Genomic DNA, 27,889 nt, shown 5'->3' with positions numbered 1-27,889 from the left:
AAAAAGTAAATTAGGCATGTTTCATAATATTTATTTGAATAGCAGGAAGCTACTTGTGTAAGAGAATACGTCGTGATGACAAACACTGACATAAAAGCAGCAAGATTTGAGCACAACTCCAACACCTAAACCGCATTGTTTTAATGTTAAATGTTATGAAGAATTACATTTAAAAATATTACATTTGTAAATATATTAGCGTCTTTTTCTTGAGCAGCTCCTCGGAAGCACGGGTCGAGGCTCCGCCCACGCGGTCGACTAAAGTGACGTGCGCAAAAAGGAGCGCGTGAGCTTGGTCAAGCGGCAGGCAGCACGTGAGCACGTCAACAAGACCAAAACAAATCACACGACAGACAAACCTGCTGCCAGAACCGCGTTACCCAATAAAAAAAAAGCTATAATCAATAGCAGGAAGTGAGATGTAGAATATTAGGTTCTTTTCCCCCAGGTTATAATCAGCAACTACATGTATTTAATTTTTAATATCACAATTATTGCCTATAAAAACAAACCACAATCCTCTTAGGGATTAGAGTGGGTTCATCTGTAACCTGTCTGCGTCGCTATAGACTGAAGCCCGACACGGCGATGTGTTGAGCGCTGTTTCTGGCCTCGAAGTATGAAGTGTCCGTCTCGTCTTCGGGCTGAGGTACGAAAGGCATCGGCTGGTTCTGGAGGTTGTCCCAGTCCACACCCTCAAACAAGGAGTGACACTTCAACTCTGGAGGAGAAAAAACACACCGTTGTTTTTAGTTTGCGCGTTAATAAAATAAAGGAACTAACAGTTTACCCATGAATCCCACTTGAATAAAACTAAACTGGTTGAAATTCTGACCCTTTAAGCCAGCTCGCTTGGTCATGTCCATTGTCAGGAGGATGTCAATTGCATTTCTGGAGTTGGCTGAGAGCTCCTCCTCTTCCTCCGGCCAAGGAATATCTAAAATGATCCCACGCCACTTTGTAAAATAGCTCGTCCATATTCCATCCTTTAACTGACATTGCTAGCAGCGTCCTCACCTCTGTTCAGAATATTCTGGAAGACCAGCTGAGGCGTCTCGTCGTTGAAAGGTGGGACACCGGTGAGGAACTCGAACAGACACACGCCGAGGGCCCACCAGTCCACCATGAAGTCTGGGTGCGGGGGCAAAAACAAGTCAGAAGTAGTGCCGCACCGATGGCGTTGAACGCAACACGTTACCCTGCGGTTTTCCGTTAGCGTGCGCCAAAATTTATGGTAGAGCGGTGACGGCAGCGTGGAGTTAGAGTGAGGCTGGAGGGAGTCGGCTTCAGGGAGTCGAAGCTAAATAAGTGAATCTGCAAAATCATTTGTCGTTTCTTATTTCAGAGGAGTGTTAAATCCAAACCTACTTAAAAGGACTGTGATCACCAACCAGCATCATTCATGTCTGTCTGAAACCATGAAGTGATTGTTGTAACAAACCAGCGCCGCAGTTCTGAAACGACCCAAATCTGATTTTGAGAGCAGGAAAACCTTAAATGGTTCAATCTGGACCATTAGCTGTTAAGATGCGGTTAGTTTAATGTTACAATGCACATTTTCCTCCTTGACTCTGCTCAGGACCCCTTTGATCACCAAGGCAGGGCAGCGGAAATCACAGGGGGGGGGGTGAAAAATGGGGGGGGGCAGCTGACTGAATCTAGCATGATAGGAGGCTGAGGGATCATGCATGCTCGCCGTGCAATAACAGCACGGTTGTGAACTTACCGCACTGACAACTTCCTGAAACTCAAAGAGAAAACGAGTCACAAGGACAGCAAACCCCCTCCCTCGTCATAACGGGCTCGTGCGGCTGCGGTCGCGTACGTGCTCTTGATTTTCTTACCATGGGGTTTCCCCAGAAGCAGCTCTGGAGCCAAGTAATCAGGAGTTCCTAAGATAGGGGCGTCTTCAACTGGCAGCGCCCCCCTCCGGACACTCTTGGGGGTCCTGAATGGGGTCTGGGAGGTCGACATGGGCTGAGGAGTCTGACACAGGGGAATCGGAGAAAAGTGGATTCTAAATGTGTGACTCGTGAACCCTTCAGGGAGGCTGCTGTTAGTCCCGCCCCTGCTTTGATTGACAGCAGCATGATCTCAGAACAGACTAACCTGCGAGAGAGACGCGCTGGAGCTGTGTCGCTTCTGAACCGGCGTCGCGTCCCCAGTAAAGGACAGACAGGACGCCGCCGTGGAAACGTCCATGGCCTCCACCGATCCCATGCTGATTCGCGACACCCCCGACATGTTCGAGCGATCGATGGAGCTGCAGTAGCTGCGGAAAACGACCACGTTTTTGGGCCTCAGGAACGAAGGAGACGGCAGACCGGCGCAGGTCAGACCAGGGAGGCTGTTACTAAAGGAACAGGACTCGCCTGTCTGGCCCAGTTTATCTGGTTTGGGTGTTTCAGTGACGATGGACAACAGAGTTTTGGGGTGTGGATCAGCAGTAGGAGAGGTTCTATCCTCTTCTGGGGATCCAGAATTTCTTTTGGAAGATTTAAGAGAGGCGTGGCTATTGACGGCGGGGGACGTTTCATGCACCGACCCATCGGAGTCCAGGCTCAGGCTCCTGCAAACATCTCTGCTCCTGGGAAGAGGTGAGGCGAGTCCCGACTGTGACAAGTCTTTGGCTCTGTCCTCAAATATGTCCTCCGGCTGCTCATCGAGCTCACAGAACAGGCTTTTGGCCACCGCGATGGGACTTGAGCGCCTGGGGAAACCATCTCCAGCGAACACAGACCCTTCTGTTGTGTCAAACAGCTGAATGGTGGAAAACGTCCCAGTCAGCCCAGTGTGAAAGGTCCCAGTCTCTGATGGCAGCCTGTAGCATCTGTTGTAGCCAGCATTATTCTTCTTGGCGCGGTGTTGAATCTCCTCCGGACTTCTGTCTACGTCTGAGAACGTTCTCTTCACAGAGGAGGACGCCGCCGTCAGAACAGGTGTTTGGGGTGTGTGGTCTGGATCTGACCCGTCTGATGACTCTGGTCTTGTGGGGACGCGGTCCTGTTCAGGCCCCGTTCGGGCTGGTTCGTTTTCTTTCTGAAGGATATAAAAACATTAAAGAACACGAAAGTTAGTCTTAGGTCTGTGATTTTGTCCTTAAAAGCCTTTTTTCATCCACAACTCATGCCGTTAACGGAAAATATTCAGATTTACTGGCTGAAATAAGATCAATAATTTAATTTCTGCTGAAATAAAATGATCTTTTTGCACACCTTTAATGATGAGTTGTTCAGTTTCGGGTTACTGACCTCCTCAGATTCCCACAGCGGACTGATGCCACCCTCGGTGTCGGTGGTGGTGCTGCCTGCACTCAGTGTTTCAAACCTCATCCTGGCCTTCAGCAGTGCGGGAGTCAGGTTTTTCGCCAGGTTGTGAGGACTGAACACAGCATTTTTTGGTCCTATGGACACAGGAAAGTTACAACATCGCAGTAATTTGGCACCTATTTTATTCAAAATGACCCAGGATTTGATATTAGACATCACATCTACATACCCACTTTGAAGGAGTCACGTGTTGCAGAGTGCACACTGTCATTTTTCGTCATCATAGGAGAACCCAGAGAGTTATTCTTTCTTTTCATCTTGCCACAGGACGCGGGACTGGACACAACAGACGCGCTGCAGTGGCGCTTCCCTTGAACTGAAGGTGTGTTCTGCATTTTAAAATATTACACTTAGAAAGTGCTTCTTCCAGGAGGTATAAGGGGAGAGGTCAGGTTGAATGAATTTACTTACGAATCCAAGGGAGCTGATTAAGGAGAGGACTTGACCTGGGGTGCGGAAGTAATCTTTCTTTGGTTTGGCCAGCGATGGAGTGGTTAGGATATCTGTAAGATTCAGCTCTGACCAAAAAGATAACAGATATAGACACTAGAAACAGTGATGCTTCAATGGTTGTGAATGACACCGAGGATTTCTTACCTCTGTTCAGCTTGACTTTAGAGAGACCAAAGTCTGTTAACTTAATATGACCTTCATCAGATATCAGCATGTTGTCTGGCTTCAAGTCCCTGCAAGCAAAAGAGCTAAACTCACACTTCCAGAACAAATTACACTGAAGGGAAATTTTCATACACAGTACCGGAGTACCTGTGGATTATCCCATGGCGATGGAGGTAGTCCAAGGCCAATGCAACCTCAGCGATGTACTTCACAGACATATCAAGGTCAAAATATCCATAGATATGAAGAAGAGATTTCACATCTCCACCAATGAGGTACTCCATTACCTGGAGAAAAACATAAAATGGGATCCAGGGGTAGACAAAAAACTGACAATATAAATGTTGACCATAAAGACACCTCCCCCTACCAAATAGATCTTTGTAGCTGTCTGAAGAGAGTAAAACAGATGAACCACGAAGGGACTTTTGCTCAGAGCAAGTGCATCTCTCTCTGCCTTCATCTGCCCCATCATGTTTTTGTCAACCACGTCTGCCTTCTTCATCACCTGAAGAAAACACTCGTTTATTGGAGTGGTCCTTAATTGACTTCTTTTTTAAAGTAATATTTCAACAATACCTGAAAATGAAAACAATACCTTGATGGCATATAACCGCGCATTGCATTTCTTCCGTGCCAGGTAAACTTTCCCGAACGCACCGCGACTGATGGGCTTTAAAACGATGAAATCGTCGATTGAAGGCGGTTTAGGTGTATCCGCGGCTTTGTCTTTTCTATTAGGGTATTTCGTGTCCATATTTTAAAAAATGTTCAAACCAGAGACCCAGCTGAGAGTAAACAGCGACATGGTAAAACAACCACGGATGTTTTGAAAATTTGAATCGCAGAGCTCTTTCACTGGGTCCTTGGGCGTTTCGTTTAGCTATTCAAAAATGTGCCTGTCGGGAATGTAGGGTCGCTTGCTGTCTATTTATTGCTGTCTTTCTTTGGTCTTTTGACTATACAAATGTATGTGGATGGCAGTTGTGATTATCTCCTGTCTTTTTGTTTGACAAACCGAATTTAACATTTGATTAATTTCAGTCAGGCTGATGAGAGCCTTCTCAGAATATGTGGCGAAACAAATATGTCTTAAATTTCTACATTGTTGAAAGTTGTGTTGTTTCGTGTTTTTTTAAAAAAAATAATGGCCTATACACAGCATGCAAAATCATATAGATAATCAGGAAATTATAGCGGGGAAAAGATTAATGTAACCTTTGACTGCAGCATTTTCTATACCCATTGCATTTTAAAATTTGCAAAACGTACAGTTAGTTGAGAAATAGTTCAAAGAGAATAAACAAATATTATGAAAGGATGTCACACTGAAATGGCCTAGTTCTTTGTTTTTAAATGTTCATCTTTAAAAGATGACTATATTAGAGAACTTCCAATCGTTAACGTGACAGAACCGCGATGACGCCACTTCCTATACGTCATAAAATTACACAAGCACGACCGGAAGTAACGCGTTCAACGTCATTTTGTAGTCCTTTTTAGCGCCAGATGCCGGAGAATTCGTGTAGTTTGCTTTCAAAGTTGTGTAACAAGGAAAACAAAAAGGACGCGTTTCTCCAGGAGTACTCGGTCATTTAATTTATCAAGGGGGTCTGACCTCATACAGTAACCCTCCAAAGCCTTATTTTGGATATTCTTTTGTCAAAAAATGTTTTCCTTGCCATCGTCGCTTCAACCACAGCAGGTAAGCTGATGAGATAGCAACCCTTTTTTTTTTAGCTAACAACTAATGGTTGCCCTTTCTTAGAACGAGGCATTATTTTTCCTACTAAATAGGCAGCATTGCCATTGTAACTATTTACAAATATTACAGCGACACAAGTTTGAACCAATTTAACTTTTATGCGTCCTCTTCGACTCAATGACAAATTAGCAAAGCTAGCTGAACCAAGTCAGCGTTGGACATCATAATCACCCCACGCTTACGTCACATTGTCTCTTCGTAAGCAATTTCAAGGAGACGCCAACAAGTAGCGATCAAGTATTTAAGTTAATTAATATACCTTATTTGCTGTTAGGACGCAATAATAAATGTTAGTGAGCAAACCCCTTTACTACACGCTAACGTATAATCCCGAAGAGGTTACATAAGGCTCAAACATCTGACGTATGGGAGCCATTCTGACCCCAGTACAAAATGATTACCACTGAAACAACCCTCCTCTTCTGTCGATTTCAGTATATACAGCTATAACAAAAGTGAGACGGCTTTGTCAACTGATTGGCGTCGTTATTACTTGTTAGTAAGCACAAGTGAGAGGAACCGCTAAGTGGTTGTCATGTGTCCAGATGCTGTTGCCCCTCAGCCAGCTCATCAATGCCCTCCACACTCTGAAGAACTCGGCCACAGCTTCCATCCAGACCTTGAACAGAGACCTGATTTCTGAGCACAATTCACACCTGAGAGAGGTAAGATGTTACTCTGACACGGATCTCTGGGGGGGGGACACAGCATGTTGTCATCAGCCATTTGGGTCATATCCAGAAGCATGGACCATGCTGCACAATTACCTAGTAATATGTTCCAAAGATTATACATGCAAGTGTGTGAGAAGTACGAGAATGATTTACTCAATGTAAAAGTACTCTGTCGCCATCAAACAGTGCATTTGAGTACACCACGTCTGACATCTGACACAGCCATTATTTGGTTGTTCAAACCTGTTATGTTTATTTTTACCTCCTTCCTTTGTAGCCTCACGTGAGTCTCAGGGACCTTGGCCTGTCAGAGATCAGGGCGAGTCAGCTGGATGAGCTGGTCAGCAGGTTACTACCCGCACCAAGACCCATAGAACCCCTCGCTGTTCCGTCTGTATGGAGGACGAGTCACATTTCCTCAGACAGCTTCTTTCACAACAAACACGGTGAGCTGAAGCAGCTCCGAGACCTTCGATGATGTGAGCGGTTTGCCATTATTTATGAGGGTTTTCTTTCATCTGACAGGGTTTACGCACAGAAGAGTGGGACCTTTTGGTTCCTCACTGTTCCACAGACGACACCAGAGTCCTTTAAGAGAAATCTGCTCAGAACTTCAGTTCCTGCCTGGTGAGAAACCATCTGACTCTGCTGCTGGTGGCTCACGTGCACATGAATAAACCTCAGGATTTCAGGGTTGCGTTTGATTTTTGTGTTTAAGTTTGGGTCCAGAGTCGAGGATTTAAGACGCTTCGATCAAAGCCCAGAAGAACAGAGTCTGGTCTTGCTGGTTCGGCAAAATCTGACCCCTACACGCCATCTTTCATTAAGGTCAGATTAGTGCAGGCTGATTTTATTGTTTATGTCACAAAAATGAATTATTTTAAGAAAAATTGTCCGCCCCCATCACAGGGTTTGCTCCAGAAGGAGAAGGGCCCCGAGGTGCAGTCGCTGGACCAAATAGTGAAACAAACGAACGTCCCCGATAACCAGCAGGAAGCCTTCAGAACTGGTTTCAGTGAGGGCTTCATGAGATCTCAGGCCTACACTCAGAGAACACAAGGTGTGTCCATCTGATGGCGCCCCGGTTTCTCCTCAAAGTTCCTCCTCTTGCCCAAAGACGTTCTGATTAACCTTCACCCCGACCTCTGTTTTTGACAGACTTTCTGAGGAGAACCAGGTTGCTCCTGCTGGTCCTCCTACTCATTGGGATTTTTGCCCTGTCAAGAAGCCCTTTTCTCTCTGGTAAAGGCTCCTTTTCTGATGCTGGTTTGTTTCAGTTTTCTCTTCTTTCTTCAGCCCACATGCACGCTTCACATTTGAAGTTCAAATATTTGATATTTGATCTTTTCCACGTGTGCCTGCACTTGTAAATATTATCCTGTGTGCATGTAGAGATAAAATACTCAATATTGTAGATATAGAGTAGATAATTATGGTATATATAAGAGCATGTGCTCTGCACTGTCCAGCGTTAACGTGCTGAAGTTGTTTTGGGATTCGACAGTGAGGTTTCGCACCACGTCCGGCCTGGACTTGGCTGTGGACCCCGTCCAGATGAAGAACGTGACCTTTGACCACGTCAAAGGTGTCGAGGAGGCAAAGAACGAGCTACAGGATGTGGTCGAGTTCCTGAAGAACCCTGAGAAATTTACTGTCCTGGGAGGAAAGCTGCCTAAAGGTGGGGATCTTTTCCCCACAGGTCCAGTTTTGAACTGACTTTTATTTTCTTTTTTGTTAAATATTTCTCTCTTTTCCATCAGGAATTCTTCTGGTTGGTCCTCCAGGAACAGGGAAGACCCTGTTGGCACGGGCAGTGGCAGGCGAGGCTGAGGTGCCGTTCTACTATGCTTCCGGGTCAGAGTTCGATGAGATGTTTGTGGGTATTGGCGCGAGCCGCATCAGGAACCTTTTCAGTAAGGCTGCAGGACGTTATAAATCATTCCAGGGTTGTGGCAGAATGGCTCCAACGTCTCTTCTTTGAATATTTGAAGGAGAGGCAAAGGCTAACGCACCGTGCGTCATCTTCATTGACGAGTTGGACAGCGTCGGTGGAAAGCGGATCGAGTCGCCGATGCACCCGTACTCCAGACAGACCATCAACCAGCTGCTGGCTGAAATGGACGGGTCGGTTTCACGACTCAGTCAACACTCGTCCGTGTGACCTGTTACTAATATTCAGGTGTTTTTAAAGGTTCAAACCGAACGAAGGCGTCATCGTCATCGGTGCCACAAACTTTGCAGAAGCTTTAGACAAGTAGGTTCTGGTTGTAACAGCGATTTAAACCGGTGATGAGAGACACCAAGAAAGGGAACTCATTCTGGTTCTGGTTTTAGTGCCTTGATAAGGCCTGGAAGGTTCGACATGCAGGTGACGGTTCCCCACCCTGACGTGAAAGGACGCACTGAAATTCTGAACTGGTACCTCTCCAAGATCAAAGTGGATCCTGGTAGGCCTCGGTGTAAAAGAACCTCTGTTATCAAAGCTCCTCTCTGTGAATGCTCCATTATGTATTGATGGGTGATGTGAAGACTTTTTGTTGTTCTCCTCCAGCTGTGGATGCTGAGATTATCGCCCGGGGCACGGTGGGCTTCTCTGGTGCGGAACTGGAGAACCTGGTGAACCAGGCAGCCCTGAAGGCAGCTGTGGACGAGAAAGAGATGGTCACAATGAAGGACCTGGAGTTCGCTAAGGACAAGATCCTCATGGGTGAGCACACACAGATCCCCTCTATAGGAGACAGGAAGAACCTTAGCATCATTAACAATTCTCTTCATCCTGTCCTGCAAGGCCCCGAGAGGAGGAGTGTTGAAATCGACAAAAAGAACAAGACCATTACAGCCTACCATGAGTCTGGTCACGCCATCGTTGCCTATTTCACCAAAGACGCAATGCCCATCAACAAGGCCACCATCATGCCTCGCGGTCCAACCCTTGGACACGTGCGTCTTTTTCTTCCGTTGTCTCTTACATTTATTTAGCTTTAAAGCTAAAGCTAACCATGCTGTTCTGGTCTCAAGGTGTCCTTACTGCCAGAGAACGACCGATGGAGTGAGACCAGAGCTCAGCTGCTGGCCCAGATGGATGTTAGCATGGGTGGCCGCGTAGCGGAGGAGCTCATCTTTGGAGACGAGTACATCACGACTGGTGGGGGAGACCATTTCAGTGTTGTGCTCTTAACAAAACGTAAAGGTTGGCACGTGTTGGTAAACCAGGATGTTTCTGTTGTCTTGTAGGAGCTTCCAGTGACTTTGATGGAGCAACTAAAATAGCAAAAATGATGGTGACCAGATTTGGGATGAGTGACAAGGTAACATTGTACTGTTAAACTAAACAGAAGGTCCTTCAGTGTTCTCAAGTGACGTATAATTCCCCTAATCCTAAACCAGTGATTCACTCATCGAATGTCACCTGTGTGTTGTTGTAGCTCGGGGTCATGACCTACAGCGACGTGAGCAAGCAGAGCCCCGAGACACAAGCTGCCATCGAGCAGGAAGTCAGGGTCTTGCTGAAGGTCAGCGTTCATAACGCAGCTTTACTTAATAAAAAATACACGCGAGCGAAAATCACTCACAGATTTCTACTTCATTCAGGACTCTTACGACCGCGCTAAGAGCATCCTGAAGAAATACAGCGAGGAACACAAGAAACTAGCCGACGCTCTGCTCAGATATGAAACTCTGGATGCTAAAGAGATCCAGATGGTGCTGGAGGGAAAATCACTGGAGCACTGAATACCTCAGCAGGATCTTCAGAGTTGTATTCTGTGTCTATGAAGCTGTGGCCTTCTGGAGGCCTTCTGCGTTTCTTTTGTCAATGTGAAGATCACTTTGTTTAGGCAAAGACTTTGGGTTTTAAGTCTCAGTCCACTCCAAAGACGAGTTGGGCTGAACCAAACAAAAGCTGTCGGCAGCCACTAACGCTTGCGATGTTCTCGTGTACATTCGTGCAGCGTTGGTTACACAATCACAGTCAATGAATTTGAAAGGACTTAATGTGTCTGTACAAAACACCTCAGTCGGGAATGGAATGTACCATTTAGCCAGACCACTGCTGGTAGAGCCATCTGCTGCATCTAGAGATGCTTCTATTTTCTTTTTTTTTCATGTTCTTATTTATTTAAGTGCCCAAAGATGTCTTCTCTTTCCTATTTTAGGCTCAACTATCGTGACATTAACTAGTGAATGAGGGGAAATGTAAATGTATATAAATAAACCAAGTGTGCAAAAGGTACTTCTGTTTAACGGAGGCCATTTTGAACCTTTAAATAAAAGTTGCTGTTACCCAAGAATGTCTGTGAGATCCTCTGGCTTTTATACAAAGCGGCATCATTTGGTAAATTTATGATACATGTTCATCTTCCATTTCAAAGGCTGTTAGAAACTCCCACTTGTCTCAATCCTAACTGGAACATATGGGAGTTGTTGACTTCAGATGAGAGAAATCTAACCAGAAAAGAAAGGGTTTTGCTGTATAAACGGCATCGTTTATGATTCTATTGACAGGCACAAGTTGTCTCCGAATGAGAGGAGCAGGAAGCAGAAGAGTAGTCTTAAATAAACTGGTGTCCTCAGCTAACCGCTGAGGTCTGTGCTCCACCAACCAATAATATCTCACACCCACAAATAGAAGAAAAGTTGACGTAAATACACTGAACATGATGGCGCATAAAGAGTGCACAAAGACAGGCGACACAGAGCACAAACTTGGCTTTAAAGGGCCCTGAAACTAAAAAAACACTGATCACAATGATTCCAAAGAAGAAAAGGGTCATTTAGCCCCGCCCCATGAATGAGCTTCAGTTCCAGGTGAAATGAGAGATTCTCTGAGGGCCTTTGTGTCTTCAAAGTGTCCGTGGATATAAAAGGATGGAGGAGGTGCGCAGGCCGGACTGTTCTGACCAGAGAGGTTGGGATGAAGACGATGTCAAAGTTCTCTGAGGAGAAGAAGCAACTTCCCATTTGGTTTTAATCCAGGAAAATCATGAAAATGGAGGATATCAACGATGACATCGCCGTTGTTGGGATTGGGTGTAATTTCCCCGGAGGTATGAATAATATCTAGGTTTTTTAGATGCCTTTGGATGAACCAAAGTGATTGTAGTATTTCGCTATAGGTGAAGGGTTGGACAGTTTCTGGAAGGTTCTGTCGGAGGGAAAGAACTGTGTTGTGGAAATTCCAACAGAGAGGTTTGACACCACCTCCTGGTACGACCCTGATGGCAGCAAACCTGGAAAGACACAGACAACCAGAGCCGCTCTTATAAAAGGGTAAGAATGACACGACCAACCTGAAGCCTCAGCTTCATAGAGACCATTGATGGGTCTGCATTTGTCGTTTTAGGTTTAACGAGTTCGATCACAGGTTTTTTGGCATCATAGAGACAGAGGCTGATTTAATGGACCCTCAGCAGAAGCTGCTTCTGAACTGCACCTACAGGACATTAGAAGACGCAGGAATTTCAATGGAGAGCATCAGTGGAAGCAGAACGGGGGTGTACATAGGTGACTGACAACATGTTAGCACCATTTCATGATGTGTAAATTCTAATATATGCATCTGGAATGGTTTTACAGGTCTGATGAACAAGGATTATGAGATTGTTCAGAATAAGAGTTCCACTACAATAAGCCACTACAGCAGCACTGGGACAGCAACAAGCATGGCTGCCAATAGAATTTCCTTCGTTTTCAATCTCACTGGTCCTTCTTTTGCCATCGACAGCGCCTGCTCCTCATCTTTAGTTGCTTTACATTTGGCCTGTCAGGCTATAAAGCAAGGTATTCCCTTTTTTGGTCCAAAAGATATCATATTTTATAACATCATGTTTAAATGACTGTTTGTTTCAACAGGAGACTGCGAAATGGCTCTTTGTGGAGGTGTCAGCTGTATAATAGAGCCAGGAGTTTTTGTTGCCCTGAGCAAGGCCAAGATGATCTCACCTGGAGGCACCAGCAGGCCTTTCTCCAGAGAGGCAGATGGTTATGGCAGAGGGGAGGGTTGTGGTGTTGTTCTCCTGAAGCCTCTGAAAGATGTAAGTGTTTTAACAATAATCTGTTCTTGCAATGATTGGATGTTGTGATATTAATGTATCCTATATTTTTTCTTCACAAAAGGCCATTAAAGACTATAACAAAGTTTGGGGCATTATCAGCAAAACAGCGGTCAACCAGGATGGCCACTCAGTGACTCCAGTCACAAAACCCTCCATGACTCAGCAACAGGAGTTGTTACAAAGCATTTACTCAGAGTCTGATATTGCACGTGTCCAGTACATAGAGGCGCATGGGACTGGAACCACAGCTGGAGACCCAGTGGAGGCAGGCAGCATCTCAAACGTTATTGCTAAAGCAAAATCGCCAGAATCAGCAAGACTACGGATCGGCTCTGTGAAGGGCAACATTGGACATGCCGAGTCTGCAGCTGGAGTCGCCGGACTGATTAAGGTACTCTTAATGATGAAACATCAGACTATTGTCCCCTCGCTCTTCTACTCAGAAGACAATGCCAGCATAGATGCCAAAACTTTGGGTTTAAGAATTCCAGTTAAAGCTGAAAGATGGAGGCTGGAGGGGTCTTCAGAAAGGGTAGCTGGTATCAACAGTTTTGGCTTTGGAGGCACAAATGCTCATGTGATTGTGAAAGAGTTACGGCAGACTGATGCTCCCACACAGGTCCCAACAGGCTGTCCAAAACTATTTTTAGTATCCGCAGCCTCAGAGAAATCATTGTACCTGTCTCTCACTCATGCCCAACAGAATCTTTGTGGCGATGAGACAGTTGATTTACAGACACTTTCGTACACTTCAGCATGTAGGCGGAGTCATTCCAAACATAAATATCGGAAATCCTTTGCAGTATCTTCACTCTCCGATTTAAACCATCAGCTGACATCTTCTCTAAAAACAAAGAATGAGTCAACGAAGTCTGATATTCAGCTGGGCTTTGTTTTTTGTGGAAATGGAGTTGCCTACAAGGGAATGTGCAAACAGCTTCTGAGAGAAGTCCCTGTGTTCTGGGACAAGATAAAGAAAGTTGAGAGTGTTTTGCAGCGTCATAAAGGCATCAGCATCAGCCAGTGGCTCAATGGGGAGGATGAGGATGATGACATCAGTACTCCAAGCGTTGTGCAGCCTCTACTTTTTGCAATACAAGTGGGAATTGTAGCGGTCCTGAAGCACTGGGGTGTGACACCTGATATTGTGCTTGGGCATTCTGTCGGTGAGGTTGCTGCTGCTCACTGTTCTGGGCTATTGTCTCTTGAGGATGCAGTGAAAGTGTTGCACCTCCGTAGTACTTTCCAAAATAAGGTCACGGGTGGTAAAATGCTTCTGGTCAGTAATGTTTCTGTAGAGGAGGTATTAGAAAACCTTCCAGACTTCTATGGTAAAGTTTGCGTGGCAGCGTTCAACAGCCCCCAGTCCTGTACGCTGTCAGGGGATGCAGATGCTGTGGACAGCCTGCACGAGAAGCTGAGGGTTGTGTTTTCAGACAGAAATCTCTTCGTTCATGAGTTAGATGTCCCAGCAGCATACCATAGCCACATGATGGATCCTATATTAGATGATATTGAGAAAAGTATTGATTTGCTGACAGCTGAAAAAAAACAGTGCAAACTTTTTTCAACTGTGACTGGCAGAAGTTACTCTGCTGGTGACTTTAGTACGGGCAGGTACTGGGCAAGGAACATCCGAGAGCCGGTGTTATTTGAACAAACACTGCGTGCTGTGGCCAAAGATGTGAAAGTGCAGAGAGATGTGGTCTTTGTGGAGATCGGTCCTCGTAGAGCTCTACAAAGGAACATCCAAGAGACTTTGGGTAACTGTACTGTAGTTCTGCCCACCGTCCAGCCAGGGAGCAGCCTCGATACAGTCATGTCTACCCTAGGAAAACTATTCGAGCTAGGTATCAATGTTGACTGGCACCAAGTCTATCGTGGTTTTGAGACAATGCCCACAACACTTCCAATCTACCAGTTTGACTGTACAAAAAAGGAAGCAAAATGTAATGTTATGAGAAAAGTTGACCAATCAAGATCTTTCGCTTCTCATTGTGTTCTATCACAAATCCACTGCGGTGACCAAGAGTACAAATTTACGCTCTCATTAGATACTGCATCGTATCTTTGGGAGCACAAAAACAACGGCGTTCCCATTGTGCCTGGTGCACTCTATGTCGAACTTGCATATGCCTCAGCGATGGCAAACCTGAAGTCAAAGAAACCTGTTTCTCTCCTCCAAGTTAGCATAAATTTCGAGAGACCTTTTACACTGAGATCCAACAGTCATCAGATGAGGGTGAAGCTGGATCTTTCAGAGAATGAAGCATCATTTAAAATAAAGTCTTCTGTTGCAACACATGCCTCTGGGACCTACAGATGCACTGATGGATCGCTGTTTGAAGAACCAAATATCTGTCCTGGCATTGTTTTCCAAAGGTGCACTGTGATCCTGAAGAAAAATGACATATATTCGTTTCTTTGTCAGGCAGGCTTCGAATATGGTCCTGTCTTCAAGCAGCTCGACAATGTTTATTTTGGAGATGAATTCAGAGAAGCTGTGACAGTGATTCAAGTTCCTGATGAAATTCTGAAACAGCTTCATGAATATTTCATTCACCCTGTCCTGTTGGACTATTTTTTGCAAATGACAGCTGCTGTGGCCATGAGAAAGCAAAGAGCCAGACCAGGATTCCCCACTGCTATTGGAAGTGTAAGGATATCAGGTCCACTACAAGAGAAGATGGTCATGTACTTACGTGCCACTAAAGACACCCCCAACATGCTAGAAGTTTGTGGCAGCTTTTCCACCCTAGAGGGTCATGTACTGGTGGAACTGAAAGGGGTTGGAATCTCTTTTTTGGGTAGTAGAACAGAAGTTGAGTCGTGCTTCTATCACAATGAATTAATTGCAATTCCTTCTGAGAGACCCTTCCAGAACTGTCATATAAAAGCTGTGGTCTTTGAAGACAAACTTGGCATTGCTGAAGGACTCAGGCCGTACTTACACGCAGAGTCGGTATTGGTGGAGAACAAAGAACACTGGATGGCAGATGAACTTCACAAAGCAGTCTTACATTTATGTTCCACCAATGTGGAAATGGAGAATGTCCTCTTCCTTTGGGGTGTTGAAGACCTGAGTAACTTATCTTCTGAGAAAATGCTAGACTCCTTGGTGATCTACTGCGAGCTCTTTTGCAGGATTGTTTTAGCCTTGAAAGACAGTAAGCGTTCCTTCACTGTTCGTGTCATAACTCACAGATCATCAGAAACAACTGTGGACCGCATCAGTCCTGGTTTTGTGCTGTCTGGTTTGACAAGGGCCTGTGCAGCAGAGATGGTAGACCTCTCTTTTCAACTGATTGACCTGGCTTCAGTAACTGGTGAAGACATTATGGCTCTGGTTCATGTAATCCACACCTGCAACCTGCAGGAAGTCGTCATCAACAAAGGGAAAGTGTTGACAGCAAGAATAGAACGGACATCAATGGCTGGTAGGGTTTTCTGTGATGGTGATCTGGTGAATTTGAGCAACTTTTTCCTACAAACCGCTGATCCCTACAGAATGGTTCACTTGTCTGCCATCAAATGTGACCCAATTGTGAATGTTCCTGAGAAGTCAGTTGAGATCCGGTTGACAAACATATGCGTGCACACTTGTGATTACTTTCCTATCACCAAATCGCATTTAAAGTATGGCAGGACACTGTATTGGAATGATTATGCTTCAGACAATCATCAGCTTCTCTCCTTAGATTTCAGTGGTGTTGTCTCAGCTGTTGGGAAACATGTCTCCACTCTAAGTTTGGGAGATCACATTGCCTCATGTTATCCAGTTGCTGCCACTGCTGCCAATATTGTTGTTCCTGAATCCGCATGCTACAACACAAAGAGATTCCTGTTCCTGAAAGAGACTCCTTGTGTGTCTTTCTTTATACTGGCGTGGGAAGTCTTGCAGCGAGTGCTGTCTGTGGTAAAACAACAGCACAGGAAGTTGATCATCGTTTCATCCAATCCAGCATCTTCTCTGGTGAAGGTTTTGGCCCTGACAGCAAACAGATCCGGGTGGAATGTTTCCGTCTTGGCGCACTTCAGCAGTCAGCCCATTCAGTTTCAACAGAGTCATGCTATTGTTTTTCTGTCTCCATTTGATAACTCGTGGCTGGACATGAATGACAGCCGTGGACATGAGAGACATTTTGTATTTGTATGCAGCAACCGCAACACACCAACAATCCCAGACCACAATTTTGCATTGAAGGATGAGCAGGTACATGTGCATTATCTTGATTTAGCTATAGTTCTCCAAAGAGCCAATCTGCAAGCACAGAACAAGAGTATCGCTAACTGGCTGTTGTCTTTAGGGTTGGACAGAGTGCCATTAAAAAAAGGCATCATTCAGCTATCAAGCACAGACAAGCTACAGACCAAAACAATCAGTGATTCCTATTTCAGTATGACAACAGTGCAACAAATTGTTCTAAAGCAGAGAGTTTCCAATTGTCGGACATCAGATATTCCTCTGTGCTCAAAGCCAGGACAACTCTTCAAACAAAACTGTATTTACATTGTAACTGGAGGGCTCTCTGGTTTGGGACTTGAGACTGTCAAGTTTATTGCTCATAATGGTGGCAGTTGCATTGCAACACTGTCTCGAAGTTCAGTAAGTAATGAAAGGCAGTTCGAAATGGAATTCCTCCAGAGACGATATGGGATGAGAATCATCAACGTCCAGTGTGATGTCTCTGTGCCGATGCAGGTAACAGATGCGATCTCAAAGATAGAGGAAGCTTTCCCTTCAAGTCCAATCAGAGGAGTGTTCCACAGTGCAGCAGTACTGCATGATGCATTCATCGAAAATCTGGATCAATCTCTTTTCAGAAAGGTGCTGCAGCCCAAAGTTAAGGGGGCTATAAACCTCCACCGTGCAACACTTCACAAGGGGCTGGATTTCTTTGTGAGTTATTCATCCATCTCTTCCTTCATTGGAAATCCCTCCCAGTCTAACTATGCAGCAGCCAATTCCTTCCTTGACATGTTCTGCCACTACCGCAGAAACCTTGGACTTACTGGACAATCCATCAACTGGGGTCCCCTGAATGTTGGTCTCTTGTTGAACAAGGACCATTTCCAAAAATTCCTTGAGGCAAAAGGGATGATGGTGATGGATGTGTGTGACATTCACGAGGCCCTCGAGAAGAGTCTAACACTGAACAGACCGCAACAGGTTATATGCAAGTTCAACTTCAAAAATCTGAACATCCATGTACTTTCCCAAAATGCATCTCTCAGAGATCGGCTGGCAGCTCTGGTGATAATTGGGCTTAAGGGTGATGCGAACATAGCACCAGATATTGAGTATACATCATCCCCACATCCCCATGGAAACATGAGGTCAATTGTTAGTGACACCATCAATGTTAGCGAAGACGATCTCAACGAGGACACAAGTCTCCAAGCTCTGGGGATTGACTCAATGCTAGCCATGACACTGCAGAATAAGATTTTCCAAGAGACTGGTGTCAATGTTCCTCTGGTTAAAATACTAGATCCAAATGTCACACTGGCCACTTTGGAAAGTTTGATAACAAATAAAAATAATCATATATCTATATAACTAATATTCTCACCCACTTTAATAATAATATTATAGTTAGTGTTGTTTAGCAGGAGGCAACTGTTATGCTCTGCAGTGTACATTAATGCTATTTTTACTGTGTAAGCTATATTTGGATGCTTAGGAAAAGCATACATAGAAACTAGGTGTTAGGCCCCCAAATGCAGACACACATGACTGGGTGAGGTTGGAATTAAGATTTACTGAAAATTTGGTTCAGGGCAAAACCAAGTGGTGTTGGAAGCAGACAAGCATGGTCAAACTGGAGCAGGCTGGGCAGTGTGAACATGCATCTGAAAGGCAATATGTGGGAGAGACTAACAATCAGTTCTGAACTGGAAACAGGAACAATGAAACAAACTTGCATTCAGAGTTTTAGGAGCCAGGCTGTACCACAGGGGGTTAACAACAAATCGGTGACGATTGGGGAGTTGATCAGGCTTTTAAAGTGAATTGCAGGTGTGGGTGATTGGCTGGAGATCGGTTTCAGGTGTGCGTTGATCGCCCGATGGGGGAGAGTCTGGAAGCTGCTCGGACAATAGACAGACAGGGAACCACAGACAAGACACAGATGAGGAGGGGGAGAGGGAAAACACTCGGGACTCCTAACACTAGGGTTCGTAATAAATTGACACTTTATTGTAAGGATTCGTCACCCACTGTTTATAATTTAAAGGTTGGGAGTGATTTGTTTGTGTATGCTTTACAACACTGTCACCATTGTAAGAAATCTAGAGTATAAAGAGAACTACATACGGGTGCACTATATGAAATTATTATTATGTTTAATCATCATTGTGGGCAAATTAAATGGGCTATAAAATGGGTGACCTCTTATGGTTGCATAGATATAAAACAGTTTACAAATTTGTAAATTAATCAACCTTATCATGTGTGTTTGTAGACTGTTTTATTGTGTCAACCTTGTAAACAGAAATGTAATAAAAGCTCTAATTTACAATATGAAGGTTCATTTGTGTCCCTTTTGTTGGCATGTTTTACATTTACTGCAACACCAGGTATCTACACAGGTAAATAATTTAAATGCTGTGTAATGATATATATACTGTATATTGAACATATATTAAACATTAACATCATTAACCATGCTGTACATTCATGGAACATGCCCGAATACTGGATTACCAAATTTGCTTTATCATCAACACCATAAAATTATATCAGTCACTGAGGATCAATAACAACTGGTCATGTCCTAGAAATAATAAAAATATATCAAGTTGATAACAGTAAATGTAATTACAGTAAAATACTAAACATGGAATACAATTAAAACAGTTATTAATAAGAATCTGCACTTTATTTGAGATATTTTCAGGAGGTAAATGGAATCAGCTGTAAATAATTATATAATAAACCAGACAATCTACAATATTGTGCCATTGATAAGAGATGGCCCTGCTGTGAACTTAGTCATAATAACATGGGGTTGTGAACTGATAAATTATTTTAGATTACTTTATCTGCATTTCTCAGATATTGTTGTTTTACAGTCTAGTAGAAATATCATTTGCGTCCCCGTCTGGAACTGTCACCTCGATGTGGCTAGAATAGCCACTTTGATCTTCTTCACTCAGCAGACCAATGACTGTGGAAATAGTTGCATTTGGATCCAACAGTTTGACCAAAGGCAGATTCACACCTTTCTCCTGAAAGATGAGGTTTTGAATGGTCATGGCCTGCATGGAGTCAATGCCAAGTGATGAAAGAGGCGACTCATCTCTCACTTCACTTCTATCCATCCCAATGGTCTCAGTCAAAAGAGATATGACATATTCTCTTGGAGAAACAGCTTGTGTTTCTTTTGCTTGTTCTGAATCCTTGGACTTTTGGAAAGCCTCATTCACCAGCTCAGACAGTCGATTAGTCAAGGCCACATTCTGAGAGAGAATGTTGTACCTGATATTTCTAAAGTGAAACCTGCAAACAGCCTGCTGGGGTCGATTTAGGACAAGGCATTGCTCCAGACTTTTATGAATCTCTGGAACGTCCAGCACCATCATCCCCTTTGCCTCTAGAAAGCGCTGGAAATGCTCCTTGTTTAAAAGAAGACCAAGATTCAGAGCTCCCCAGTTGATGGACTGTCCAGGCAGACCATGTTTACGCCGATAGTGACAGAACATATCAAGGAATGTGTTGGCTGCTGCATAGTTTGTTTGAGATGCATTTCCAAGGAATGCTGAGATGGAGGAATAACAGACAAAATAGTCCAAATTACATTTTTTGGTTGCATGGTGCAAATTTAGAACACCATTTACTTTGGGTCGAAAGACTTTCTCATAAAGAGAGAGGTCAAGGGTCTCGATTAACCCATCATGCAAAACAACGGCACTGTGAAACACTCCCCTGATTGGACAACCGGGGAATTTCTGTCCGATGGCACTGACGACTTTGTTGACCGACTCTGACACAGACACGTCGCATTCCATGGCAGTGATACAGTTTCTACACTGCTTTTCCACATTATCAATCTCTTGTTCAACATCTGGTGAGGGCTTGCTCCTGGAGAGTATCACAACGTACTCGCCTCCTCTCTGTGAGATGAATTTGACGGTTTCAAAGCCCAGACCAGAAAGCCCACCCGCCACTATGTACACTGCTCTCTTTTTGAAAAGTTGTTTTTTAGTTGGCATGATTGGTATATCAGAAAGCTCATGGCCACCATCTTTGTCAAGAGTCAGGAGCATCAGCTTCTTTGAATTGAAGTATGATAGTGGTTTCCACTTGAGGCTGTCAGATTTTACACCCTGAAAGATAACACTTTCAAGGGACAATTTCCTGCTTAGGTTCAAAGACTTCAACCACTGATTAATGTGTGGCCTTTCTACACTCAAGGATCCCTTTTGGAGAATTTCTGGCACTTGGATCGTATGAACACAAACACTTTCCTTGACAATTTCATACATATCCTGTGCAAAGAAGCTCTGAGTTTCACAGATCAAGAGAATCTTCTGGACACCTGGAATTTTGCAAATTTTAGCAATCAGAGTTTCATCAAATGGAGGCAGGATGACAACTGTGTTTACTTGATTAAAAGTTGCCAATGTGTCCTTGTTCTTTCCACCAACAGTCACACTCCAGCCAGATTTGTCGAAGGTAAGCTGCAGGACTTTCACCAGAGCACAATCGGGAACAGATGATACGATCCCCAGAGTATTTTTGGTTCTTGGTAAGGCTCGACATAGTATCTCCCATGCTATCACAAAGTAGGAAACACAGGGTGTTTTTTGGAGAAATGGGAAACGCTTTGTGTTGTAGCACACATCTTCTGGAACTCTGACACGGCTGGCTGCTATCACAGGATAACAGGAAGCCACGCGGTCCCCCACTTTTAATTTCCTCACATCTTTCCCAATCGCTGTAACAGTACCACAGAAGTCAAGAGCCACAATTTTATACTTCTGAGAGGAGTATTTGTTCCAGTACAAGGTTTGGCCAAATTTGAGGTGGGATGAGCTAACAGGGAAGTAATCTGATGAATGAACACATATCTTAGAGGGCTGGATTTCAATGAATGTATCACTGACTGGTTGGGCCTCCTCTTCACCATAGATAGCACTTATCTGAGTCATCTCATGTGCATCAGCTGTCTGAAAAATGCATGGCTCAGGGTTTGTGGAGTTAAAATTAGCTTCTGAAAAGCCAGCAATGTCTGCCGGAGTACGGACAATGGCAGGTTTCATCACTAATCCATCTTTAACCACCAACTCTGGGTACTTGCTGCAAGGATATGATCTAAGGACCTCATTTAGAGCTGCAATGCCCTTGCTTGAAGTGCTATTCATATCAATAAGCTGAAACTGAAGATCTGGCATCTCTGCAGCAAAAGATCTTGTCATGCCAACAAGAGCAAAACCTGGGTTGATCTCATGCACCGTGATGTCTGATGAACAGTAGGTGACTGCTCTGATGGAATTTGGAAAGTTTATCCGCTTTAGCTCAAGGACTACCTGACGGAAGATCTCACAGCATCTTGCCAGATTCTGCAGGACAGCATCAGATGCAAGAGTGCTGAGATTTTCTTTACCCCACAAAAACAAGACCTCATCAAAGTTTTTGTCAATGTCTGTAATTTTTAGATTTTTCAAAAGAGAAGGAAATCCTTGGCTTAGGACATCTTTGGCATGTGTTAAGGAAATATATGAAGACCTTGAGTCCAAATATGGTTTAAGGCCTTGAGAGATCCCTATATGGTCACTGAAGACCAAGGCCCGGGGTGAAGCAGCAGATGTGATGGATCCAGTGACGACACTGAAAGCATTATGGTAAAAATACTCTTCAACCACATGAGACTGACTGCCAAGGTACCTGACAATCACATGTTTCACCTCAACCAACACCCTTCCTTCTTTATCAGCAAAGCAACCACAAACTTCAAAGTGATCCACACCCACATCTATTGCTCTCAGATAGATGATCATTTCATCCTGTAGGGGTTCATACACAGTTAGACCTCCTATTTTAGCGGGAAATCCTGGTCGCCCAGCAAAAACGTGCTTTACTGTAACTGGGAGAAGCTGCATCAGGAAATCTAACATGACAGGATGAATACAGTATTCGTGTAGCTGAGAGCGAAGCTCTTCTGGAACCCTAACAAATGCATATGCCTCCTTGAGCTCTTCTCCATAGTACACATCAGCCTTGTTCTGGAACACATCTCCATATTGAAAGCCTCCCTGAGAGAGATATCCATAAAACTCCTGAGAATTAACTACAGATTTGCACCTTTTGTAGATGGAGTTTAAAACAATGAATTGCTCCTCAATCAGCCTCTCTTTCTTTGAAACCACAGTGCCAGATGCATACACAGCAGATGGAGATAGTACTGTGAACTTTGTTTCTTCCTCAGTGGGTTCTAGCTGTACCTTCATTTCAAGTGAATTCTGAGCCAAAACAAACGGACTGTGAAAGCTGACACTGATCTGGAGTGAGCAAAGTGGCACTTTTGGTTTCACACTAGCGACGAATGCTGCTAAACCCAACTCTGCATAAAATGCACCCGGGATGATGGGTACGCCATTGTGCTTGTGTTCCTTCAGGTAGAAAGAAGAGTCAGACTTGAGGTCACAGGTAAAAATATTGCTCTCACTTCCTGTATGACAAAGTACAGGATGATGGCTACCCTTGTTGTTCTGCGCTGCTCCAACGATAACATCTCTGTCTGCTAAATCAAACTGGTATTTTGGGATGGGAAGTGGCATTGTCTCATGTCCTCTGTAGAAGGTGTTCCAATTTACATTGACACCCACTTCAAAAAGCTTAGAAACCAATGTTATTGTTTCATGATCTTTCTCTGGCTGCACTGAAGCAAAAACAGTGGTATTGTTGCCTAGAGTTTCCATGATGTTTCTCTGGAGGGCCCTCTTTGGTCCTATCTCCACAAAAACTGTATTTTTTTTCCCTTTGGTCACTGACCTCACTGCCTGTTCAAAGGCTACTGGCTCACGGATATTTCTAGCCCAGTATTCACCGTTGCAGAAATCGTTGCCATGAACTTTGTTGCCGGTCACAGTTGAGAACAACTCTGTGTTAATATTGTTTATCTGCAAAGAACCAATCCTTCCCTTGACTTCTGCCAGGATTGGATCCATCATGTGGCTGTGGTAAGCAGCAGGTACATCCAGAACACGGAGAAACAGACTTTGAGTGTTGGCGGAGGTTCTCAACTCCCTGTGAAGGCTGTGAATTGCATCTGCATCACCTGAGATGGTGCAGGACTGAGGGCTGTTGAATGCGGCCAGGCAAAGTTTACCAGAGTACTTCGGTAGATGAGCAGTCACGTCAGATACAGACATGTTGCTGACCACAAGCATCTTTCCCCCAGCGACCTTAGTCTGAAGAGTGCTGCGGAAATGAAGGACCTTTAAAGCGTCCTCAAGAGACAAGAGTCCAGAGCAGTGAGCTGCTGCAATCTCCCCAACCGAGTGACCGAGCACCGCATCGGGCTTGACGCCCCACTGGTTAAGAAGCGCGTTAATGCCAACTTGGATGGCAAAGAGGAGTGGCTGGACAACTTGGGGGCTGTTGTTGCTAAACTCAGATTCACAGGCAAGCGTGTCCAGGATGTTCAGGGGACTCAGTCTTTGGTATAGTTGTGCAATCTCTTTAATTTTGTTCCTGAAGAAAGGCTCTTTCTGTAGGAGCTGGCGGCACATTCCATGATAAGTGACACCATTTCCACAAAAGACAAACACTAAATGTGGGTCGGAGAAGGATGGGCTGATATTTTTACCCACAGAGGCCTTTAACTTCTCTTGCAGATCATCCAGAGCTGAAACCACGATGGCCTTCCTGTATCTGTGTTTTAGGTGGCTCCTCCTACAGGCTGATGTGTACACCAGAGAGTCTAGATTGACTGCATTGTTCATTTCCAGATGCCTGATGGTATCTTCTGTTGTTAGAGTTAGAGAATTTAGTGAATTTGCTGACATGACAAAGTACTTGGCTTGTTTTCCATCATGCTTTCGCTCAGGATTATTCTGTTTGTACTGCTTGACAATGGCGTGTGCATTTGTACCACCAAAACCAAAGTTGTTCACCCCGGCGACCCTTGCACCAGATGCGTGCCACCTCTCTGCCGCCCTTGGGATTTCAATCTTTAGTTCTTTGGCATCAATACTGGCAGACTCCTCAGAGTAGAAAACTGACGGAACAATGGTCTGGTGTTTCATCATAAGGAGAACTTTGATGAGTCCAGCCACTCCTGCCGCAGATTCTGTGTGTCCAATGTTGCTCTTCACAGAGCCAATCCAGAGTGTCCCTGAACCAGGAGGTTTGGCTTTAGCGATGACATTTGAGATGCTTTCAGCTTCAGTTGGGTCTCCAGCGGGAGTCCCGGTCCCATGAGCCTCTATGTACTGGACACTGACAAGGTCTGACTCTGAGTAGATCCTGCGTAGGAGCTCCTCTTGTTGTGTCCTGGAGGGTTTGGTGATTGGAGTCACTGAGTGGCCATCTTGATTGACTGCAGTTTTGCTGACAATACCCCAGATATGGTCATGGTCTCGTAAAGCCTGTAAATCAAAGACATTCCTTATTTGGGATTTAAATTTCCAGGATCTAGATTTTCAGGGACTCAAAAGAATCTCATCAAGTTCTCATATATCACATTAACATAAATTTTCAATAGTCAAAATCTGCCTTACTGGAAATGTTTGCCTGTTTTAAGTGTTTTTATTATCCATCTGATCCATCTGTTGCTCTGCTGTGGTGCCGAATGATTTAAAACTGTAACATTATCTCAACATTTCAGCATTCATAGAGGGTTTAGCATTTAACCACAGGCCATTTCAGTTTCCTATCTTTGATTATTTGATGTTCTGCAGCGACCAAAGTTTAGAGAAAGCTTCTGTAACTGCCACAACAGCAACTATGGTGTGGAAATACTATGATTGTACTGATAGGGCCAAAAATTGACAAGTCAAACCTTCTGCAGAGGCTTCAGCAGAAGAACCCCGCAGCCTTCCCCTCTTCCGTAACCATCTGCTTTCGTGGTGAAGGGCTTGCTGGTCCCATCGGGTGAGATCATCTTGGCCTTGCTGAGGGCGACGAACACCCTGGGCTCGATGATGCAGCTGACTCCCCCACAAACGGCCATGTCGCAGTCACCTGAGGTGAGACACCATTTGATGGAACCCACGTGTATTTGAATTGGTCCTTCTTTTAGCCCATTTTGGTTTTCACTTTTGGACCTTGTTTGATGGATTGGCAGGCCAGGTGAAGAGCCACGAGGGAGGAGGAGCAGGCGCAGTCGATGGAGAGCGACGGCCCGGTGAAGTTAAAGATGTACGAAACTCTGTTTGCAGCGATACTCATGGCGAGCCCTGTACCAGTCCAGTGGTTAATTACACTGGGGTGCACGTGGGCGGCGTTGGTCTCGTAATCTCTGTTCATTAGACCTGCAACAAAAATGCCATAAACCTCTACCGTAAAGTACAGAAGACTGTTATTGCCTTTAATCTTATCTCAGTGACAGTAAAAATCAGATGAGGATGATATCATTTGGCCTGCAAAGAATTTGATCCTTTTGACACGTAACCGTACCAAAAAACACGCCCGTCCTGGTCCCGCTGGCGTCCTCCATGGGAACGCCAGCATCCTCCAGCGCCCTGTAGACACACTGAAGCAGCTGCTTTTGCTGAGGGTCCATCTGTTCCACCTCGCTGTCGCTGATACCGAAAAACTTGTGGTCGAATTCGTTAAACCTGAAGAGCAGATGGGAATATTAAAAAGCCGTAACTGTCTCATATTATTTGGAGTCCAGGCTACGTACCCATCGATGAGTGCGGCTCTGGCCGTGCGAGATTTCCCCGCTTTGTTGTCGTCAGGGTCATACCAGCTCGCCACATCAAATCTCTCTCTGGGAATCGGCACAGTGCAGTTTTTCCCATCTACCAGGACCTTCCAGAAATTATCAAGCCCTTCTCCTGTTGGGAAGGAAGCCTGTTAGCTGTGGCGCTAATGTGGAGGACTGCTTAAAGAATCAGTATAGTTCTTTGGGGGCTTTGCAGATATTATTGAGATATAATTATGTTCAGATGCTGTAATTTTCATTATTACAGTTTTTTTTTTATTCGGCAGATTCTTTTTTGCATGATAGTCATTTAAAAGTGGGTAAAGCAACTGGACATGTCAGGAGTTTAAACATTTTTACATATTTTGATAATAAATTCCACTGTGGGAAGCTTTCAGCTGTGCAGGAACAGAAAACTGATATAATTATAAGGTTGTGCATAATGATTGTGATTAGATTTAACTAATTGTCTAATTTACATTTTCTCCTGAGCTTGATCAGTTTTATTGTACAGCTGATGGTTTTGGCTATCACACTTTCATCATAAAAGCTAGAAATGAGCCACAAAAGCACATTTCTGACAACATAAAATACAACAACTCTGTAAAATGAGTAAAACACAAATATCAGCTTTTTCCATAATTATTCGTTTAGTGACAGAAGACTGTGAAAGCAGTTATTACAATAAAGAGATCATTTTACTTTAAATTCAAGACTGTAATCGGGAAACAAACAAGAAAATCTCATTTTAATGTCAGATTTTATCTCCATCCAGCAGGTTGGAAGATTCTGCAGCCTTCTCAGAACGTTTCCTTTGATCTAATTAGAGTTACAATCAGAGGGAGGAAAATAAATGAAAACGTCAGAATAATAGTGAGAACAGCCCTGATTGTCTGACTTTGGTGGACTCACCGCCGGGGAAGTTGCAGCCGATGCCGATTACGGCGATAGCGTCTTCACCTTCTTCCATTCTAACTGAGGGAATTCACCAAAGCCTCATTCACCAAATCATCACTCTTTCCCCACTCATCCCGTCCAGAACGCAATGATGTCAAACTTGTGTGAACCGGCCCTCTTCAGTTGTGCATCGGTGCATCTTTATATCCATCAGAGTGGCCCTGGTTTCAGCGCCGCCCCTGTGGCTGATTCTTATAGGCCTCCTCTTTATCAAACATTAATGCATGGCTGTATATGTAACCATGGAGATGAAGGAGTTCACTGCACACATTTACAGCGTCTCGCCAATGATTAGCCGGAGTTAACCGAGTACATCAGGTAATCAGGCTTATCAAACGATCTGGCTGATCGAGGGAATGAAAGAGGAGGATTTGGACGGTGGTTTTTACATCCCGTCGGCTCCAGCTGAGGAGAAGCAGGTGGGAGTGGAGGAGCCCTGAAGGCCACCAAAGTGCTGGATCGTTGGCACATGGTCACACCAAACACACCCACACTTCAGGCCCCGCCCCAAAACCCAGCATGACACAATTTAATTTATCATATAATTATTTTTATTCTTAAGTAAAAGTAGAAACCAACCGCAACAGTTTTATGGAACCAAACAAAAGGTTTGATTAAT

At 44.4% G+C, this 27,889-nt stretch overlaps 4 protein-coding genes across 9 annotated transcripts; 2 read left to right on the top strand and 2 right to left on the bottom strand.

Annotated features, from left to right (window-relative positions):
- Positions 1-15: 15 nt before the first annotated feature.
- mastl (microtubule associated serine/threonine kinase-like) lies at positions 16-4,837 on the bottom strand. 4 transcript variants are annotated; one of them, XM_029842792.1, is made up of 13 exons: positions 4,546-4,837; positions 4,318-4,455; positions 4,095-4,234; positions 3,927-4,015; positions 3,741-3,847; positions 3,499-3,658; positions 3,216-3,403; positions 2,110-3,039; positions 1,845-1,986; positions 1,727-1,741; positions 1,018-1,131; positions 836-937; positions 16-721 (listed from the first exon to the last, which is right to left on the bottom strand). In XM_029842792.1, exons 1-13 carry the CDS (start codon positions 4,702-4,704, stop codon positions 564-566), a joined length of 2,442 nt encoding a protein of 813 aa, XP_029698652.1. In that variant the 5' UTR covers positions 4,705-4,837; the 3' UTR covers positions 16-563. The 4 variants fall into 4 exon arrangements, with proteins under 4 accessions (XP_029698652.1, XP_029698654.1, XP_029698655.1 ...); XM_029842794.1 differs by having other exon boundaries at positions 3,252-3,403; positions 4,546-4,835; XM_029842795.1 differs by having other exon boundaries at positions 4,527-4,668.
- Positions 4,838-5,419: 582 nt separating this feature from the next.
- Positions 5,420-10,673, top strand: LOC101075082 (ATP-dependent zinc metalloprotease YME1L1). Of its 2 annotated transcripts, none has more exons than XM_011608112.2 (18): positions 5,420-5,652; positions 6,258-6,377; positions 6,664-6,832; positions 6,912-7,013; positions 7,105-7,214; positions 7,296-7,446; positions 7,545-7,628; positions 7,891-8,064; positions 8,147-8,299; positions 8,378-8,510; positions 8,578-8,640; positions 8,721-8,833; positions 8,938-9,093; positions 9,175-9,326; positions 9,405-9,531; positions 9,621-9,694; positions 9,812-9,898; positions 9,978-10,673. In XM_011608112.2, exons 1-18 carry the CDS (start codon positions 5,617-5,619, stop codon positions 10,116-10,118), a joined length of 2,145 nt encoding a protein of 714 aa, XP_011606414.2. In that variant the 5' UTR covers positions 5,420-5,616; the 3' UTR covers positions 10,119-10,673. The 2 variants fall into 2 exon arrangements, with proteins under 2 accessions (XP_011606414.2, XP_011606413.2); XM_011608111.2 differs by having other exon boundaries at positions 7,545-7,652.
- On the top strand, positions 10,673-17,999 carry pks1 (polyketide synthase 1). Its single transcript, XM_003968152.2, has 6 exons — positions 10,673-11,431; positions 11,501-11,654; positions 11,728-11,888; positions 11,961-12,164; positions 12,237-12,418; positions 12,501-17,999. The coding sequence occupies exons 1-6, from the start codon at positions 11,368-11,370 to the stop codon at positions 17,997-17,999; spliced, it is 6,264 nt and encodes a 2,087-aa protein (XP_003968201.2). The 5' UTR covers positions 10,673-11,367.
- Positions 18,000-19,279: 1,280 nt separating this feature from the next.
- fasn2 (fatty acid synthase 2) lies at positions 19,280-27,639 on the bottom strand. Of its 2 annotated transcripts, XM_003968153.2 has the most exons (6): positions 27,226-27,639; positions 26,293-26,446; positions 26,064-26,224; positions 25,712-25,918; positions 25,447-25,628; positions 19,280-25,033 (listed from the first exon to the last, which is right to left on the bottom strand). In XM_003968153.2, exons 1-6 carry the CDS (start codon positions 27,281-27,283, stop codon positions 19,508-19,510), a joined length of 6,288 nt encoding a protein of 2,095 aa, XP_003968202.2. In that variant the 5' UTR covers positions 27,284-27,639; the 3' UTR covers positions 19,280-19,507. The 2 variants fall into 2 exon arrangements, 1 of the variants encoding a protein (XP_003968202.2); XR_003889904.1 differs by lacking the exons at positions 19,280-25,033; positions 25,447-25,628; positions 25,712-25,918; positions 26,064-26,224; positions 26,293-26,446 and adding an exon at positions 26,564-27,132.
- Between the last annotated feature and the right edge of the window lie 250 nt (positions 27,640-27,889).

This window comes from Takifugu rubripes, chromosome 10 (assembly GCF_901000725.2).
Source record: "Takifugu rubripes chromosome 10, fTakRub1.2, whole genome shotgun sequence".
Lineage (NCBI taxonomy): Eukaryota > Metazoa > Chordata > Actinopteri > Tetraodontiformes > Tetraodontidae > Takifugu > Takifugu rubripes.
The sequence above is the reverse complement of the archived record's forward strand: the minus strand, read 5'-3'. Positions and strand labels throughout refer to the sequence as shown.